The sequence below is a fragment of the Lytechinus variegatus genome, chromosome 4 (assembly GCF_018143015.1).
Source record: "Lytechinus variegatus isolate NC3 chromosome 4, Lvar_3.0, whole genome shotgun sequence".
Taxonomy (NCBI): domain Eukaryota; kingdom Metazoa; phylum Echinodermata; class Echinoidea; order Temnopleuroida; family Toxopneustidae; genus Lytechinus; species Lytechinus variegatus.
This window is the reverse complement of record NC_054743.1, coordinates 48,595,721-48,614,671: the sequence shown is the minus strand read 5'-3', so window position 1 is coordinate 48,614,671 and position 18,951 is coordinate 48,595,721. Positions and strand designations below refer to the sequence as shown.

The 18,951-nt window shown below is 38.4% G+C and overlaps 1 protein-coding gene across 1 annotated transcript; it reads right to left on the bottom strand.

The window, feature by feature from the left end:
- Window positions 1–2,777: 2,777 nt before the first annotated feature.
- On the bottom strand, window positions 2,778–18,302 carry LOC121414223. Its single transcript, XM_041607325.1, has 2 exons — window positions 17,768–18,302; window positions 2,778–5,417 (listed from the first exon to the last, which is right to left on the bottom strand). Exons 1-2 carry the CDS (start codon window positions 17,802–17,804, stop codon window positions 3,652–3,654), a joined length of 1,803 nt encoding a protein of 600 aa, XP_041463259.1. The 5' UTR covers window positions 17,805–18,302; the 3' UTR covers window positions 2,778–3,651.
- Between the last annotated feature and the right edge of the window lie 649 nt (window positions 18,303–18,951).

Here is an 18,951-nt window from a genome sequence, read left to right as displayed (position 1 = left end):
AGACTCAAATTTGACACTTTAACCAATTACAGGTCTAGAAGAAAAGTCTGTCTGTGCATGTACTATACCACTCTGACATAGTAGTAAGTCCATGCTCTGTGTCAGCCACAGTGCATAGTGAATATAGTCCCACTACGTCAGACTCTGCATTATGCACATGGGTCTGTGCGCGGAGACTACAGTGTACCAATTTCCGCGCGACAAACCGATTTCACATTCATTTTTAAAATTTTTTCATCAAGCATGCCATTCTAGATGCAAGAATTGCCTTTTTTGCAAAAGATCAAGAGGTCAAATTCTATACAATTTTCTTTAAAATAAATATCTTTTATTTTTGTCAACAAAATGCAATTCTCGATATGAGATTTAATAGGAAAACGGGATGGTAACCTTGGCAAAAAGGCTGTCTAAAACATACAAGTGAGACCACCCCTTCAATATAGTGTTACAGTAGTATATGTTGCAAAGCTGCTTTCCTCAGGATCCGCGGCAGATCTATCTTAATTATCGAACCATTCATTTCCGTCACTTTAAATGAGAAGTTGTCATAACGACAGTTGTGGCTTTGTTCTCGGGTACTAGAAAATGTATTGGTGTATTTATAGTTATTATAAAATAAGGCAATCGTAGTGAGTGCAGCATAAACTACATAGTCATAAATAGGCCTGAATTTGTAAAAAAAAGGTAAAAAAACAATCACACACACAAAACAAATCCCTCTTTGAACCTAATGGTCCGATTGTAAAAACAAACAAACAAAAAAAACTTGTCCTTGAAATAACTGATTTACCATTAGTTCCTGTTTTCGAATCTAACTGACGTATGTTTTCTAAAAACATTGGACTTTTTTAATTAAGTCAACAAGGCCTTCTTCAAGCACAAATCGACGACTCGGAGCACAGGCTAGCAGGACTATCTACAAGCAATCTGCGCTCATTATTCATGTTTTTTATTCTTAGCAAGCTATATACAGCTGTAAAATGAACCTTTCTGAAAATGATTATCGTGATCAGTATATATAGTATTCTATGCTTATATTGTATATACAATTTATGGCTTTCAACCCCTTAAAGGTCAAGTCCACCTCAGAAAAATGTTGATTTGAATCAATAGAGAAAAATCAGACAATCACAATGCTGAAGATTTCATCAAAATCGGATGTAAAATAAGAAAGTTATGACAATTCAAAGTTTCGCTTATTTTTAACAAAATAGTTATATGAACGAGCCAGTTACATCCAAATGAGAGAGTTGATGACGTCACTCACTCACTATTTCTTTTGTTTTGTATTGTTTGAATTATACAATATTTCAATTTTTACGAATTAGACGATAATGACCTCCTTGCCTGAAGCACAAAATGTTAAAATAATGGAATTCCACGTGTTCAGGGAGGAATGAAACTTCATTTCACATGACAATGACGAGAAAATGAAAATATTTCATATTTGAAACAATAAAAAACAAAAGAAATAGTGAGTGAATGCCATCATCGACTCTCTCATTTGGATGTAGCTGGCTCGTTCATGTAACTGTTTTTGTGAAATGACGCGAAATTCTAAAATGTCATAACTTTCTTATTTTATATCCGATTTTGATGAAAATTTCCGTGTTATTCTTGTTGAATTTTTCTCTTTTTATTCAAATCAAGTTTTTGTTGGGGTGGACTTGTCCTTTAAGATCGCATCGATCGATCTATCTGATAGGTCAGAACAGATCTAGGAACCAGTAGGATTTAAACCTCTCATCTACTGATTGCCGGTCAGCGACTGTACCACCAGGGGGCTGTTTCATAAAGCTGTTCGTAAGTTAAGAGCGACTTGAAGAAAGACTGGTGAACCTTTCTTACACGCTTAACCAAATCGCCAATTGATTTACCATTTACCCCAAGAAAGTCGCTCTTAACTTACGAACAGTTTTATGGAACACCCACCAGGCCATCTCTGGCCCATGGCACAATCACGATGAAACAAGAACAGAGCCCTCACTTCTCCTGATTTGATCTGACCTGCATTCTTATATTACTCCGCCGTGGACAATGAAATGGGACGTTAGATGATTACTGCTTTCTGGCCATAAATTGTACAATATAATGAAACTTCCCAAGCCACATTCTATTCAAATGTTTACTTGAATACACGAATGAACGAATAATCGTAGCATAATCCGATCATGATGTCATCGAAAATCAAAATTGAGAAGAACATCGGTGGCTAATCTAACAGATAATAGAGTATGACCTGCGTGGGTCGATCTTGCTTGTGTCTGTAACATAATAGCGAGATTTCGCAATCGCCACGGGGACAGACTCGGAAAAACTGAAAAGTCTATCATGTCTATTGAAAATGCCCGTCAAATAACAAGGAACAGCTGAGAGGTCTTTGTCGAAAAATGAGTGAACCGGAACAGCTGATCGCCGTAAGATTCACCGATTTTTGACAAAGACTGCTTTGTCATGAAGGGGTTTTCTATGTTGTAGAATCCGTCTCCGTCGCTATTGCGAAAACTCCTTATTATATTACAGTCAATATAATAATAATAATAATAATATAGGTATATTTACCCAGGGAAGCCGCTTCAGTTCCGAAAACTGTTCTCCCAGCGGGCCCTGCTATTATTATTACCCGGCTTTAGCTGGGCTGCCTAGACGCTCAAAGCATTCAAGGAATTTCTTCCTACCGAGTACCCATTCATCTCACCTGGGTTGAGTGCAGCACAGTGTGGATAAATTTCTTGCTGAAGGAAATTACGCCATGGCTGGGATTCGAACCCACGACCCTCTGTTTCAAAGTCCGAAGACTAATCCACTGGGCCACAACGCTCCACATAATGCTCCATAATCATCATGATCATCTGATCGTGTGAAAACTTCGCGCAGCATTCACATTTTCTGCCAGAAATATTATGAACGCTACCTCTGTATGGAGTCAGCGCTTTTGAACATTAGAAAATATACATTACGTGTCATGGTGAGAATTTTCATCTTCATCTCTCAAGATATTTGTGCAAAGGTTATGGCAAATTTATCAATAGCAAGTTATTGCTTTCGAACATCATATAAAAGTTTTACACACAGCAAGGATATGATATTGACAATAGTTTTTTTTTATCATGCACCATTGTGTACAGTAGCGATTAAAACATCAGAAATAACTAAAAAAAACACGTTGAAATATCACCTATAACATGCAATAGTAGGGTAGACAGGGACTTTAAAATATCGAAACCCTGGTAATATCATGCGTATCAGTTTAACAGAAAACACTGCTTGATGTCATAGAATTCAATATTCCATGGAATCTTGGGAAATGGAAAGACGGTACTGTAATAAACCATAGTAGGACTTGGTAGTACAAAATTCAGAATAGAATTTGTCGTAACTCTTCCGTATTTCGTGTGTATTATTGGCAAGAAAAAACTGTCCTCAGGCAAGGGTTGAAATGGAACGCGCGGACTGAAACTTATTGGTAGATGGTGTTTTATGAAGATCAAACTCAAGCGATTAACAAAGGAAAATCTTAAGTTTCCAAAACGCATATATAGCATAAATGTCTTTCACCTACACCGATGAAATGTTCCGGATCAAAAGTCTTTTACATTCGTTGAAGATGATCTCATATTTGCAGAGCTCTATATCTGCAGAGTTTCAATCTTAACGACCACCATCGTCACCTCCTTGCCACACACAATTTGCCACGGCATACTTGTCAAGGAAGGGTAGGATCCGTGGATAGACGTCCTTTGAGGCATTCTTCCCCATGATGCAGTCCAGGTGCCCATACTCCGGAATCTGAAACCATTCATAATGCTGATCAGGGTTCGCTTCCTTGCATCTGACATAACTCTGACGAGTGGCTTCGATATCCCAACCTCTGTTCAACGATCCGACATAATATAACACCGGAATGTCCATGTTCTTCATTGCCTTGCGATACAGTGGCGATTGGAGACGATTTTTTGAGTTGAAATCCGGTAAGTAGATATCCTTGCCCCTGAAGTCGGTTAATCTGCCCTTCCGGAATGTGACCGCGAGATGGTGGTAGTATTCAGCGTGTCCGAAACCGAACCACTCGGTCAAGGTATCGTGTGTCTTTTCATTCAGGTTCCGATGTTCCCACATCAGGCCGAACATTGAGGTTATCCGGTGGCACACGATATTACTACACTGATTCTTTTCGTCGAGTGTCGATCGCGCAAGAGCATTGGCAACCGCCGACATTACCTTCTCACGCACGTGGTCGTTCTTGTCCGTATATGCATTGAGTCCTGAAAAGCCAAACGCAACAGCGATACTGTCAAGTCTGGTATTGGCTTTAGCATGGTTCATTGCCGACGATATCATGCAGAATCCGGACTGAGAGGCTACAAAGCACCTGATCTTCCTCCTGTCAATATGCCGACCAAACAAGGCAATGTGCATGGTGAGAGACCCGATGCAATGCGCATATACCTGAAGGTCAAGCGACGCGGTTTCTTTTAGAATGAAGTCTATAGCAGGTGGAAGATCTCTCTCTGCGGAGTCGTGCATTTGCGTAGGTTTCCTATGTGAAGGAAGGGCAACTGAGAACCTAAGTTCCAAGACCCACATGTCAAACCCATGCTCGCAGAAGAACTCTACGACGCTCTTGTCTATGGTATCTAAAGAGAATATTCTGCTTGTAACACAGAGTCCGTGAAGGAACAGGATCGGTCCCTTGTTGCCACAATTGTAACGAGTCATTACCAGAGGCACACCATCTTTGGCCGTCAGATGGTACACAACAGGCTTGATGCCTTTCAGATTGAGCGGGCGCCTTTCCCGAGCCGATGATGACGGGCAGAACTGATTAGGAGAGAACATATTACTAGTATCGACCAGAATACCGCCAAGAAAGAATCCAAGTTTCGCTTTCCATTCTACCTCCAGTTTCTCATTATCCCCAGGTCCTGAAATTTCGATATTTGAGAGCTCATTTGCGATATCCACCAGTTTGGCCGAAACTTGACCTGAGGTAAATGTCTCTGCCTTGAAGGTTGGCCCTTTCTTGATGACAATGCCCAGTGCGGAGTCATCTGTTGCATCATTCCCGACGAACGTGTCCTCGTGGACTACTCTCATTCCTTTGAAGAAGTAATCCTTATCTCCGAAAGGTAATAGCGTCTCGTAAATCATACTTTTGAATTCCAGATTGGTTTCGTTTGAGCTTTGAACGTAAAACTTGCCTCCGGAGAACGGAACCGGGTCCTTGGACAGTACTGGACAGTTGAGTTCACCACTGATCTGTGCCTCATGACGGTAAGACTTCTCTATCATGTGGATAACGTCATCCGTCTCAATGGTGACTGTGAGGTCACATGGATGCTTTGAACCACCTTTATTAACGAATCCTTTCATGTGACTTGTGTAGCGCCCTCTAAGTTTGGTTTCCTCGACTTTTCCTGTTCAAAGGACAAAGAAAAAAAGCAGAAAAATTAGAGATATGCAAATCTATATGTTCACTTAAGTATTACTAGTAGGCCTATGCCTCAATGCATTCGTGGATGAAGATCTCCTAATCCCAATTCATGAAATGTCGAGGGCCAGAATAATCTTCTTCATTGATGGTGTTTGCTGTTTTGACAACCTCATGTGAATGTTGTAGCGTTTTAAAAGGAAACGAATGGGGGAGAAGGGAGATAGGAAGGCTATATTTCTTCCGGACTGTTCTTCCTTTTGGGCAGGGAAGATGAGGGCACCCTATGTTCGATGCCCCCTGTCCTAATCGGACTCATCACCTCTCCTGTGGCATCATCCCCGTTATCAATATTTTGACAAAGTATATAAAAACAAATCCCTATTATGCTTATGTTGGGTATAGCCATCGATATCCATAAACTTATGGATGGAGCTTGATGTTCGCTGCCGCACGCACGATGTTCTGAGGCAAAGGAGCCAGAACAAATCCATGGCGCATTGGGGCCATATCAACGCGGAAAGTACTCCACGTACGCACGCGCACACTCAATAGAAAAACATATGGAAATTATTTTGTGCGCGACAGACCCTTTGGAGCACATTTTTGGCCTCAAGAAGAGCGCATTTACATGTAGCTCTATTCATATAATGATATCGATGGGCATAGCAGGTTATTGCATGAAAAATGCGATAAGCAGTTGAGGGAGGGACATTCTGTCTGCCTATGTGCCATTCTCTCTCTCTCTCTCTCCTTCCCCTTCACTCCCATACTTTCCTCCGTGTTATGGTATAAACGTTTTCTTATAAAGCCCTGAAATTCAAGTCCTGGGACAAACTAAAAAAAAAAGAAAATCCTGGGTTTGTCTACCACTTTGAACGGTTTAAACTCTATTTGTTGAATTAATACATATGATAATTTGCCTTCTAGAAAGTAAAAGAAGGAAATATAATACAGGGAAAAAAAAAACAAAGGGAAAACAAAAAAAAACCAAAGTGAAACAGAAAGCCACTTTCTACATCTTTTAAAAGTGCCTTTCTCCGTTAACAGCCGATAAATATTTTTTAGCACGTAGTCATCGACCATGTCCAATCGCGGAGCCAGGATTGGGGGGGGGGGGGGGGCGCAAGTAAAGATGACGCCACTTTTGTCTCTCGATTGCACAACATAGTCAAAAAGAGGGTCAGAATTACATGAACCACATGTATCGTTTTGGCACAGTTTTTTTTTAAATTCTTTCCTACTATACCGTGTGTCTCTCAAAAAAACCGTAACACTTTTGAAATGGTTGCCAAATTAAGCATATATTATTTCATGAAAAAATGTCGATATGTATGGAAAGCTAAAGGACCAACCTTTCATATGAAATGAAAAAATTGAAGAAAAAAAATCATGCTTCGATGAACAGGGTTCACTTAAGTTAGAGGTATGAAAATGGGCCTGCGCAGGATTTTTCCTTCCAATTTTGGACAGGTATAGCATACAAAATAAATTTGATATGAGATATTCATGATCGATGGATTAAGAGTTAAAAGGATGTCGATCATTAATGTGAAAGACTTTTGAAAGCCGTGATATTCAGTCAAGAAGAAAAGATAGCCATGTGGACTATGAACTGATAAGATTTAGCTTGCTTTTGTCATGTCTGCCCTAATGTGTGTGTGTGTGTGGGTGTGCGCGTGTATGCATTTTTATAATAACTGATTTCATTGTTGTTTTTTTAAGATATATGACTCATGATTTTGTTAAGTTAGTGGAAAAAAAAGTGAAAATATGAAGTGTAAAGTATTATATATGATTTGAAATGTTAAATTGAAATGTTCATGAAGTCAGAATAAAACCATTATTAAAAAAAAAAAAGTATGTGTGTGTACGTGCGTGTGTGTGTGTGGTATGTGTGCGTGTGATAATTGGTTTGAGCAATTGCTTGATCGAATTAATGTTTCAGTGATTTATCGATTGATTTCATTGATCAAAATGAGTGACTGGTGAATAATTTGATTATTAATGGAAAAAAATGATCCACCAAACTTTCAGAAGAAAAGTGATAAAAAAGGAAGGAGTAGGTGAGAGGATAGGAAGAAGGTTGTATGTGTGTGTGTGTGTGGGAGGGGGAGGACAGTGGGTTGCGTAATGTAATTATGATTTGGAATATTTCAATTTAGCCAATTCCCATTCATCCTTAATCCCGTTCACATCTACCAGATCAATGATACAATAAGATGGGAGTGGAAGTGTGTGTGTGTGTGTGGAGGGGGGGGGGTTGGGCGGTGGTGTTTCGGGATTGATAAATAACAGAGAAAAAGGAATGGTATTCAAGGTATTCAAAATATCCTGTTGATCCATCGATCATGAATATCTCATATCGACCTTATTTTCTAAGCTACAAGTAACTTACCTGTCCAAAATTGGAAGGAAAAATCCTGCGCAGGCACGTTTTCATACCTCTAACTTAAGTGAACACTGTTCATCGAAGCATGATTTTTTTTTCTCCAATTTTTCATATAATATGAAAGGTTGGTCCTTCAGCTTTCTATACATATGCATTTCTTCATAAAATTACATATGCTCAATTTGGCAACCATTTCAAAAGTGTTACTTTTTTTTGAGACACACGGTATCTCCTTTCCCACCCTTTCTCCTTGTCCCCAGTTTTAAATTATATGGGGCCGTTGCAACGCGTCGCCCCCTCAGCTCCCTGCCCCATTCCGTACGTAGCACGGCCTCTGATAATTATAATCGTTTCTCCATTGTTCTCCAAACTATACTCCCTGAAGAAATATCCGCTTTCTTTTTCACCACCATCTTCACCCCCCCCCCTTTCTTTCGCTCTTTCCCTCTCATAATATAACATGGTCTTTTGTACATATTAGGTAGTTGTTATGTTATTGACATTCGCACTATTAGGAAACTGATTCCAAAGGTCAACATCATAAATAGAACGGTGAGATCGGATCATTTTCCCTCAATAGTGATATCCAATGCGAAATACACAAAAAAGTCCAGTAGGTAAGAAATACAAACACACATACAATAACTCATACTGTTCACGCAGAGCAAACTGACTGACTGCTATATTCCATGCATGTTAAATGAATTATGCGTTGAGAGTCGTACTGCAGTTAAAAATGTTAGCAGGAAGGAGAATCGTATCATTTTAAGTATAAAATACATATTTTCTTTTAAAAGAACTACAAACCTTACTTTTTGCAACCCCAGACATTCACCACCCACGAATTATAATGGTAGTGTGGCCATGCACCAAGTGCGACTGATTTTGGGGCCGAACACCGCTACCCTTTCCGAATCAGCCAGAGTGCCCTCCCCCTTCATCACTATCAACCATAATTATCAAGTGTGATATTTATATTTGGGGGGGGGGAATCTATGAAAATTATGTTTTGCAATTCAGACATATACTTACTGTCGTATATCCGTGCACGTACCGTCTTCGAAAATCGAGGTGGGCGTACCCCGCGTGAAATAATATAGGACCTTTATCTTGACATTGTTTTTTTTTTTTTGGGGGGGGGGGTTGGGAGTAAGGGTTGAGTTGATTTTGTAAAAGGGCTTCACACGTACCTATATTCAAAATATTGGCATAACTTATGGTACCAAATAGGTAAGTTCTAATGAAATTTCGGTTGGGTGCCAAAGTTACCAAAATGGTAAAGTTTACACAACAGCCGACACGGATATTACCATAATTTGTGTACACAAGAATGCTTAATTTACTGTCAAAGTCCTTGTTTTGATCTTTAAACGACTTGTAGGCGTGTGGAATCTTTTGATGCAACATTCATTGGTGCTTCGAGAAGTTTCATTTGTACGATAAAGTCGCAAACAATGATATTGGGGATATTGGTTCCAGGCAACGATCGCAATTAAATAGGAATTCTTTTCTTCTTTGTTTGTCTGACGTAAATAGTGATCTATTACGATGAGGACTACGGCGTCAAGAGGCGGTCGTTCAGAAAACGACAATAGAGGCCAGTCCAGTGTATCCAGTCAAGAGTACCAAGGATTAGTTGGATTACATAATTTGTACAATGTATAGCCACATTTGGAGGTTCCTAATTGCTGATGTCCTCGGCTCATTGGGTAGACGGAAAAAATAGGCCGCCTATCCAATGCTGCATGCAAACTGCAAACTCATAGCCGATGATCATATAAGGAAATGATTTGAGCAGTTTCTGAATTAATGAAATGCAAATTATATAAATACAGGGGCCGCGTAACCGGGGCCCGGGTGGGATTCAGCCCCCCCCCTCGTTCCAAAACCGTTTACAAAAACGCAAAAATTACCATCTGATGTGATTTGTTGCATGGTCATCCCCCAACTTTCTCAACCGTTCTGCGGCCCCTGATATAGACCCGATGAAATTCCAGGTCGGGTATTTTAATCAATAAATAGTATTCTGAGAAGGAATCAATCCATTGAATCTTACTTTGTTTTATTTCAAAGATTTTTGTCAAATATACGATTCTTATTAACCTATGGTAACCAAACTCATATATTGTGAACTGCCTCTCAGCGGGCCTCGCATGACGTTATTGTATTACCCTATTCCCATCTCATACGTCGAGCACCTGTCAAGAATGCACAAGATCCCAACTGTGTTAGGTATGACTCGACTGGGCATCGAACTCATGACCTCCCGTTTATGAGACAGGTACCTTACCACTGAGCCATCGTGTCCAGAAATGCTTTATAAAAATACCTGGTAGCACATATTCCAGTACTGATGGTACTACAAGCACATTGATCCCTCAATCATTCTCGACAGTCAGGAAACTAGTGGCGTAGCTACAGGGGGGCCTGGGGGCACGTGCCCCCCCCTGAGATTTGGTGTGCCCCACCCCAGGTGCCCCTCCTGACAAAAATTGGCAGAGCAAAAAAAAAGAAAAGAAAAAAGGAGAAAGAAGAAAGGAAAAGAAGAAGAAAGACAGAAGAAAAAAGAAGAGGAAAATAAGAGGAGGAAGACAAGTGAATGAAATAATGTGAGGGGAAGACTTGCAATTAAAAAAAACAAATCTTTTCATGTTACTATATAAAATTTTTGCTGGCGCTTCGCGCCATAATTGCCTGTTCGATGGGATTCATATCTTGCTCAATAGGCTAATGTGGAGCAAGTTTTGAAGTCAATATGCAAAACATATTTTAGCTCGGACATCAAGCTTTCATTATTTTTTTTTCATTTACAAATTTAAGTGCTCAGTAAAATGTCCGTTTTATGGTTTACATATCAACATTTTAAGCTCACGCTGCGTGGTCACATTGTTTGATTTGCCAAGTTCATACTGTCTACGTGTATTCCATAATGTTCCATTAAACAAATGTATTCAGAATGCCCAGATTTTAGGTCTAAATATAAAACATGCGCGATAGCCTGCATGTTCTTTATTTAAAATGTACTTAAATTATCCAGTTTCACATCAGAATATCAATAATTGTCTGCTCAGGCTTCACGATCGCATTATTAATTATACCCAATTGACTATATCCTATTTATGACTTACAAAATATGAGTGTCCCGCTTTTAGGTCTAAAATCTCAATTTTCTTCCTCTCGCGCTTTGCGCTTGCATCAATTGTTTAGTTACATACCTATCCCGTTAATTAATACAAAAAGTGCTTAGAATGACCTTTTTTAGGTCGGAATGTCAAAAAATTTGATCGCGCTTCGCGCTCGCATTATTGAAATATATACCGTCTTCGTGGGTAACTGTAAGCAGTCCTTAATAGGTCCCTTTTCGATAATGCTAGAACAGTTGATAAAAATTTCTGTTCGCGCTTGGGGGAACGTACGAATCTTGTTCAGGATCACACATAACATTGCCCAGAAAAATAAATTTTCAGGAAAAAATGCATTAAAGTAAAAAAAAAATCGCTTGCGCTTCGCGCTCGCACTTTTTATAAGGCTTATGAGATTATTTCATGTTTATGTTGTTTTATAAGAATAAAACTAAGAAGTGACTGATATAGGTGAAGATAATTTCGGGCCCCGTCCTCTATTGGCGAAAGTCGGATCCGCCCTTGTGGACACATACACACACACCGGAAAAATGGCCGGTGCCCCCCCCCCCTGAAAAAGCAAGGACCCCCCAGTGCCCCCCGGGAAAAAAATTCTAGCTACGCCACTGCAGAAAACGTGCACCCTTCCTACATAGTAGGTCAAGTTTTCAAAACAAAATATGATTAGAAGCGGATTATTCTCCCCCTAATATTTCCCCTTAAACTCGAGCTTCTGTTTTGTTTTCATATAATAAACCATGATTTAATATTGGAACTGTGTGGAATTGTCAATATAGCTAGCAAGTCGAAAAAGTCTGGTAAGACTATACTAAAATAGTATATATTTCCCTTTTTTGGTGTAAGATTAAGCTGTAATAAAATAGTTTTTGACAAGGTAAAGATTGAATTTTACAAGATATTGTACAATATTTAAGAATAAAAAAAGAATATTGCATTTTCCTTATCTAGTTCAGGAAACTTTTCATTGCTGGTAATATTTTAGCAGGGATCAGTACTGTTATGTCAAACGTATCATAATGGGGCATTTCTGTAGAAATGAAAACGAAGTATACAATTACCTAAACATAGATAAGAATAAACAGAAACAACGCAGGAATCAAATTATTTCCTCGTGTGATAATGTATTATATTCCTGTTGTTGTTATTCTCAGGACTTCTCAAATATCATCTGATGCAAATAATAGCCATTAAACAAAACCAAAAACAAGCTCGATAAACAAACCGAGACCAATTTGTAAGCAAGAAACTTTTTCCATCAGGTCTGAATTCTCAACCAGGAAATATCAAATTTTTAAATAAAAAAGAGAACTAAATGTCGAATGTTTGCCTCGAAATAAATACTAGAAAAAAAATATGTAAAACCCTAACTAATCGTTTCAAATTATGTCATCGATTTGTGTACGTCTGTTGTTTTCACCTAGATTATAATCAATTTATGTCTTTGCTTTTAAAGCAGTGTCCTTATTCTTGAACTGAAGTAAAGAACAAAGAATGGAAGTGCATATATTTTAATAAAGAGGCGCCATAAAGATATAAGACGTCCATCGTTTTTCAAACAAAATATTGACACGATTATCAGAAACCAAAACCGTGTAAAAATGATCAATAAAGTATCAAACCTTGTAAATTTTTATGGTTACCTCCTTGACTAAACTTCAAAGTGTAAAAAAAGGGTAGGAAAAGTGTTAAAAGGAGCGTTTCATTAATCGTATCGTAAAGTTGTGATGTTAAATATGAGCCATATGCACATGTTACGAATGTTCGGTTTGAAGTTGCTGTGATGTATAAGCCTAGCTGGTCTGGTCAAGGAAGTTTTAAATGTCTGGCTATAGAGACCAGACAGCTTGAAGAATAAATGCCTATTTTACAACAAATATGCACAAGGACAATTTCGACAAAAGGCCTATCCCCGGTGGAACCTTCCTGGTATAATTTTGTTTCTGTTTTCAAGCTTTATTAGCTTAAACACGGGCGATTGGGGTAGGCCTATATTCCTTTATGGGGGGGGGGGGGGGGGTCACATAACATATTTCTGACAAGGCAATCAAACCAGAGATCTCACTCCCAAAATAAAATAACTTTATCTCACCAAATACCTATTGACACAGCGGGGGGGGGGGGGCGGGGGGGGGGGGGGGGGGTAAAACGGTTCCATGACATTTGCTCCTATCTAAATACCATACGCTAATCGAATGACTGACTTCAACCCTGGGTTTAACTACATGTATATACCATGCCCTAAACCTAACCCTAAACCTTAAATATAACCATATTGCAACCTTTACCCCCCCCCACCTTAAGCCCGGTGCAAGAGTCGCATGAGCAAATTTCGTGTCACCCTCAAAACGTATTTGTTTCAGAGTACAGATAACTTGTCACGGAAATCCGATCTGGAACGCGGATAGATCTACATCCGCTTCCACTATCTACAAATATTCCATGACGAGACTTACTCAAAGAATCGAGATAAAGAAACTGGGTGTACCCATGCCTGTCCTAAAAATAGAAATGCCGATTTGTATTGATATCCGTGATCATCATGATCGTCAGACAAAATGTCGATTAGACACAAGACTAGCTCTCTGCACTAAAGTCATTGGCCCGTATTCTGAAGTCGGGTTTAACTTAAACTCAGGTTTAAAGTTGTGGTCTAAGTATGGGAAGCCAAAAGTATCAAAATTTTATTAAGTTGTATGTTTCTTATGTTTACTGTGCTCTTGCCTGATTCATCGATGGTGAAGACAATCATCTATTTATACTTTCTACACAATTATGAATATTTTGAGAACCGAATGAGCTGAAAGTATGATATATCTACTGTTAGTGATTATGTCGTAATTGGCTGTCCATACTTACACCACAACTTTAAACCTAAGTTTAATTTAAACCTGACTTCAGAATACGGACCATTGTAGACTGTGCATTCAGCACACTAAACTCGAGTGAAGGGTTTGCACAGCACACCAGTCGAGTGATTGTATCAACTTAAAGCTATTCATTTTAAGAGAAATTTGTATTCATAATTTGTTAAAGTATAAGACTATGTTTTTACCATGCATAGCCTGTGGATCATTTCATGATATTACTTGTTGTATCTAACTAACAAGTTCCGTTTCTTACGACAGTTACCATAGGAACAATGCCTCTCGGCTACTGAAAGATGTCAGATATGACAACTTGTCGGATAAGAATACGGATGAAACGCTCTCTTGGAGTCCGTTTCATAAAGATCTAAATGTACAGTAACTTTGCAATAATATTGTATCTACCATGGAAGCCTCGATTGCGAGTGGCGAATGGGCGATGTTCCCACGTTACATTGGCATCATGACAAAGTTACCAGAGATGCAACTCTTTACGAAACAGACCATTGTGCAATAGACCTATCTCAACCCGTTGGCTACTGGAATAATGCGATCTCTGACCACCCCAACGTTGCTTTCAGAATTCAGTGGTCAACAAGGGTTAACTACATTAACAGAACACGAAGTCATTAATGTTTACAGTAGCATTGTACCAATTGTAGAACGAATGTTAAAAAAATGAACATAATATTAAGGGGGGGGGGCAAGGACACCTGAATAGATCATTTTGGGGGTATATTGCCATTAAAGGGCAAGTTCACCTTGACAAAAACTTTGTTGTAAAAATAGCAGAGAAAAATAAAAAAGGTATTGGTGAAAGTTTGAGGAAAATCTATTAAAGATTAAGAACGTGATCAGAATTTCAAGCTTTTGATTTGTGACGTCGTAAAAAGATAAACGAGCAGCTGCCCCATATGTTATGTAATATAAGATGCATAGCTTTCATTTGCAATGGTTCGTGCATGGGACTTATTCTATATTTTCCTTTATAGGAGTGTGAAATGATTTGTGTATTGATACTCAGAAGGTATGATAAAGACCATTTTCAATTTCCTGAAAAAACAAGATATTTCATTGATTTTGAACCATACGATACGTATAGGAAAGGTGCTCGTATATGATGTCACAAATCAAATAATTAAACAACTTTTTAATTCTTTGATGGATTTATCTCAAACCCTCTCCAATATTTTTGTTATTCTTCTACTATTCTTTTACAATTAATGTTTTTGTCAGGGTGAAATTCCTTTTAAACGTTAAACTCATTATTTTCTGTTCAAAAGTGGTTTGATTTGAAAAAAAATAATATAGTACAAATGTTCTTCAAGATTTTATACAACGCTGCTTACTATATGAACCTTACAGTATTTCTATATTTAAACATCCATGCTTAATTTATTGAAAATTAAATATTAAAAATCAAACTTTGTTGTTAAAGATTTTAAACACTTGTTGAAATAAACAAATATTGTAGGATTCATAAAGTAGACAGCGTTGTATACACAAAATTACAGCGTTTTAATGTGTCAGTCCGAGCAAGGTTTTCAAGCTTTGAACTTTGTTCGACCATTCCTGTGCAAGATCTAGGTCGACAAACATTATTGATATTTGCAGAGTTACCATTATACAGGAATTCTTGCTCTGTATATAAGCGCTTTCTTGTAAAGTGTGGATACCATAGCTATATTGATTGACACCAAAATAGTCCATTCAAGTTTATTCTACCATATATTCTTTTCCCAATAGATCTCGACTTAAGATTCGTTTTTAATAGGCCAACATCTATGAACCATGGCTCAAAGGGCTGCGTAATAGCTGATGTACGTTTAATGGATGTAATATGCATGAACGGGGAGATTTACACTGTAAAAACGCTGTTTAAAAAATAGCCCCTGTTTAAGCTCGTCACTCGAACAACTATTGTTATCTTTAAACTGCTGCTTAATAGTAATACCAACATGCTTATATAGCGCATATCACTGCCAAATACGTCCCTATGCGCGTAATTGGATATTATTACCCTGGCTTTAGCCTCGCAGCCTTTTTAGAGTGCGATGGCATTTCAAGGAATAAATTCCTGCCAGGTACCCATTTACCTCACCTGGGTCGAGTGCAGCACAATGTGGATGAATTTCTTGCTGAAGGAAATTACGCCATGGCTGGGATTCGAACCCACGACCCTCTGTTTCAAAGTCCGAAGACTAATCCACTGGGCCACAACGCTCCACGATAAAAAAACTTGCTTAAACTTGCCAAAAAGTTTGTAAAAGTTTAAACAATTACAAAAAAAGGTTTAAATAACTTGTTGCTACAGTGACAGGCTTAAACAACGTGCTGTTTTTTTGCTTTACTGTCATCACTTTTACAATGTTTTACCTCCATGCTCTGGCATTAAATTGGTTTTGAAAAAGCATAAAATGAGAAAACCCATCACTGAAAATCCATCAAAAAATTGATACCTGAAAACATGATATATCAAGCATTGTTTTAATAATAATATTCTGCATTTTTATAGCGCTTGACTTATCTAGGCGCTTTACAGGTATAGTATTACCCCGGTCATCGGATCCTTGCATGCCCGCATACAATGTATGCACCTTCTCCACTCCCTCGGGAGCATTCCAACAAGAGTTCCAAGACTCAATTGCTAGGCATACTACATAGGCTTTCACATCCTACCGGGTACCCATTTAACACCTGGGTGGAGAGTGGCAATTTGTGGATCGACGTCTTGTCAAAGGACGCTAGGCCATGGTGGGATTCGAACACACGACCCTCTGATTACAAGGCGAGAGTCAGAATCGCTACACCAAGGCGATTTTGTAAACTTGAACACGATTTATGTCTTACTAAACAAGATAACTACTTCACAAATCGCGAGCTGATCTAATTCGTACGTTGATTGGAAAACTGGAATAGTTTAAACATGGAGTTGAAACCCTATTAAACAGACGATGCGAACTTGAATTGCATGCAAAATTAAATTTGTTTTATTTTTATTTGTAAATTCTTCACATTCGTTCTCCTTTTTGAGAATTTTTTTTTTTTTTTTTTTGGGGGGGGTCGTTTCGCCCCTTGGATCCACCTATGATACAATTCATAAGCGTAATAGAGCGTAATAACATTCTTTTGAAAAAAGTTACTCAAATTTTAAGTTCCGAAAATATAACACGTACATGTATCACCATATCCAACAATTTTTTTGGTGCCTGGATATTTCTTAATCACTCACTTATTTTTTCTTTTCAAAATATCTATAAGGTTCACATTTTACATCACAATTAATCACTTAAACTTTTATGTCCAAAATAAATTGTTATCGTTATTGATTAACGTCTGGGGCCTGAGCGGGAATGAATATGAATATCATGTATATACAAACACAAGTTATGTGCCTCGAATTCCCATACTTGCAATATAGCCTTCTAACGTGCCCAACATCAATGATGTTGAACTTCTGTGTCGATTTTTTTATGCCATAAACCAACATCTTCCCACTCACCATAAAGCTATTTGTAATAGCTCCATACACTCACACTAGTACGAAGTTAGTATGCTCTGACATCATACATACAGTGCACAAGAATAAAATCGGATTAAATACAAGACGTTCCTTCACGAAAAGGCTTCCTAAGTATTTTATCTCCTAGCCAAATTATTACACAGAAAAAAGAAGAATTATACAACGCTGTTTACTATATGAACCTTACAGTAATTACCTAAACAGTTTAAACAAGGCTTTAAGTCTCAAGCAACAAAGTTTAATTTTCAATATCTAATCTTCAATAAATTAAACATAATTGTTTAAACGGTTAAACAAACACTGTGTAAAGCATCACAAGACATGATAGGCGTCAGCTTGATCCGACGTTTGAGTCGTACGTGAGCTACCAAAATCAAGAGAAAAATGTTTTAAAAGAAAGAAAAAAAAACTCACCATGATCAGCTTCGTCTTTGCTCACGTTGGTCCCCATTAGGCAATATATGATAATAAAACACAAATTTGACAGTTATTTTCTATAAATCTTGTTGACGAAAGAAATGACTAACATATAAAGATGTGGTGAGACTTTAGGCGAGAAATATCAACGTCTCCGGGACGATGTTACGCGGCTGGGATCTTCAAGCGATAATGGTACTGATAGTGCAGAAATCGAGTTTTTATTTGGCAACCCGTTGTGTGGTATCGATCGGAAACGCTTGGCGGATGCGGAAGACTATATACCTGCACGTGTTGGCAAGTTTCGAAAATCGAAATGTTATGATGTCGTTTTGTGTACAGCAGTTGCAGGGCTTCGGTGGCGGTGTCGTCTAAGACCATTGTCAAAGTTTAGACATGGAGGTAAATTTAGAGTACCTCAGGGTTGCCATTATAGCGCGGAATGCAGCCGGACACAATGTTTATATTCACTGACTCTCCATTCTTCTTCGCACGAATTCTGCCTAGGTATATTCATAGGAATGAGTGATGCGTGAGTCATGTACCGCAGACATCACAATAGGGATACATGACGTACATAGCGCCTTTGAGTGGGAATGGCTATATTTGGAACCAAGAACAATGTTTCCAACTCGTAGGAGTTGTATTCTATGCCGGAGATAAAGAGTTATGGTATAATGCCTGATAATAGTTCCGGGGGGGGGGGGGTCCCAGGAGGGGGTAGCCTACAATGCGGATTTATTGCAAACTTGGAAGTAATTGGAATTGGCGATGTTGTCACAGACCGAAAATAGTTCTTGAACAATCAGAATTTAATGTATTTAGACGGATCATAGGTAGCCAGACTAGACCCAAACTCGCGGATATCGCGATAAAGCAGTTTGGGGTTCCGGAACCCCCATGATCACACGAAGGTGATATCCGCAATTCAGTTTCCTACCTGAAAGTTTGACTTCATTTAAAAGACAAGTCCACCCCAACATAAAGTTGATTTGAATAAATAGAGAAAAATCCAACAAGCATTACACTGAAAATTTCATCAAAATCGGATGTAAAATAATAAAGTTATGATATTTTAAAGTTGCTTAATTTCACAAAACAGTTATATGCACATCCTGGTGGGTATGCAAATGAGGAGACTGGTGACGTCATCCACTCACTATTTCTTATTCTTTTATTAT

Excerpts from the sequence above, each read along its gene's own strand:
- LOC121414223 (XM_041607325.1), bottom strand. The coding sequence starts at position 17,804 with ATGGGGACCAACGTGAGCAAAGACGAAGCTGATCATG. Across the intron at positions 5,418-17,767 it reads CAAAGACGAAGCTGATCATG|GAAAAGTCGAGGAAACCAAA; the intron begins GTGAGTTTTTTT and ends TCCTTTGAACAG.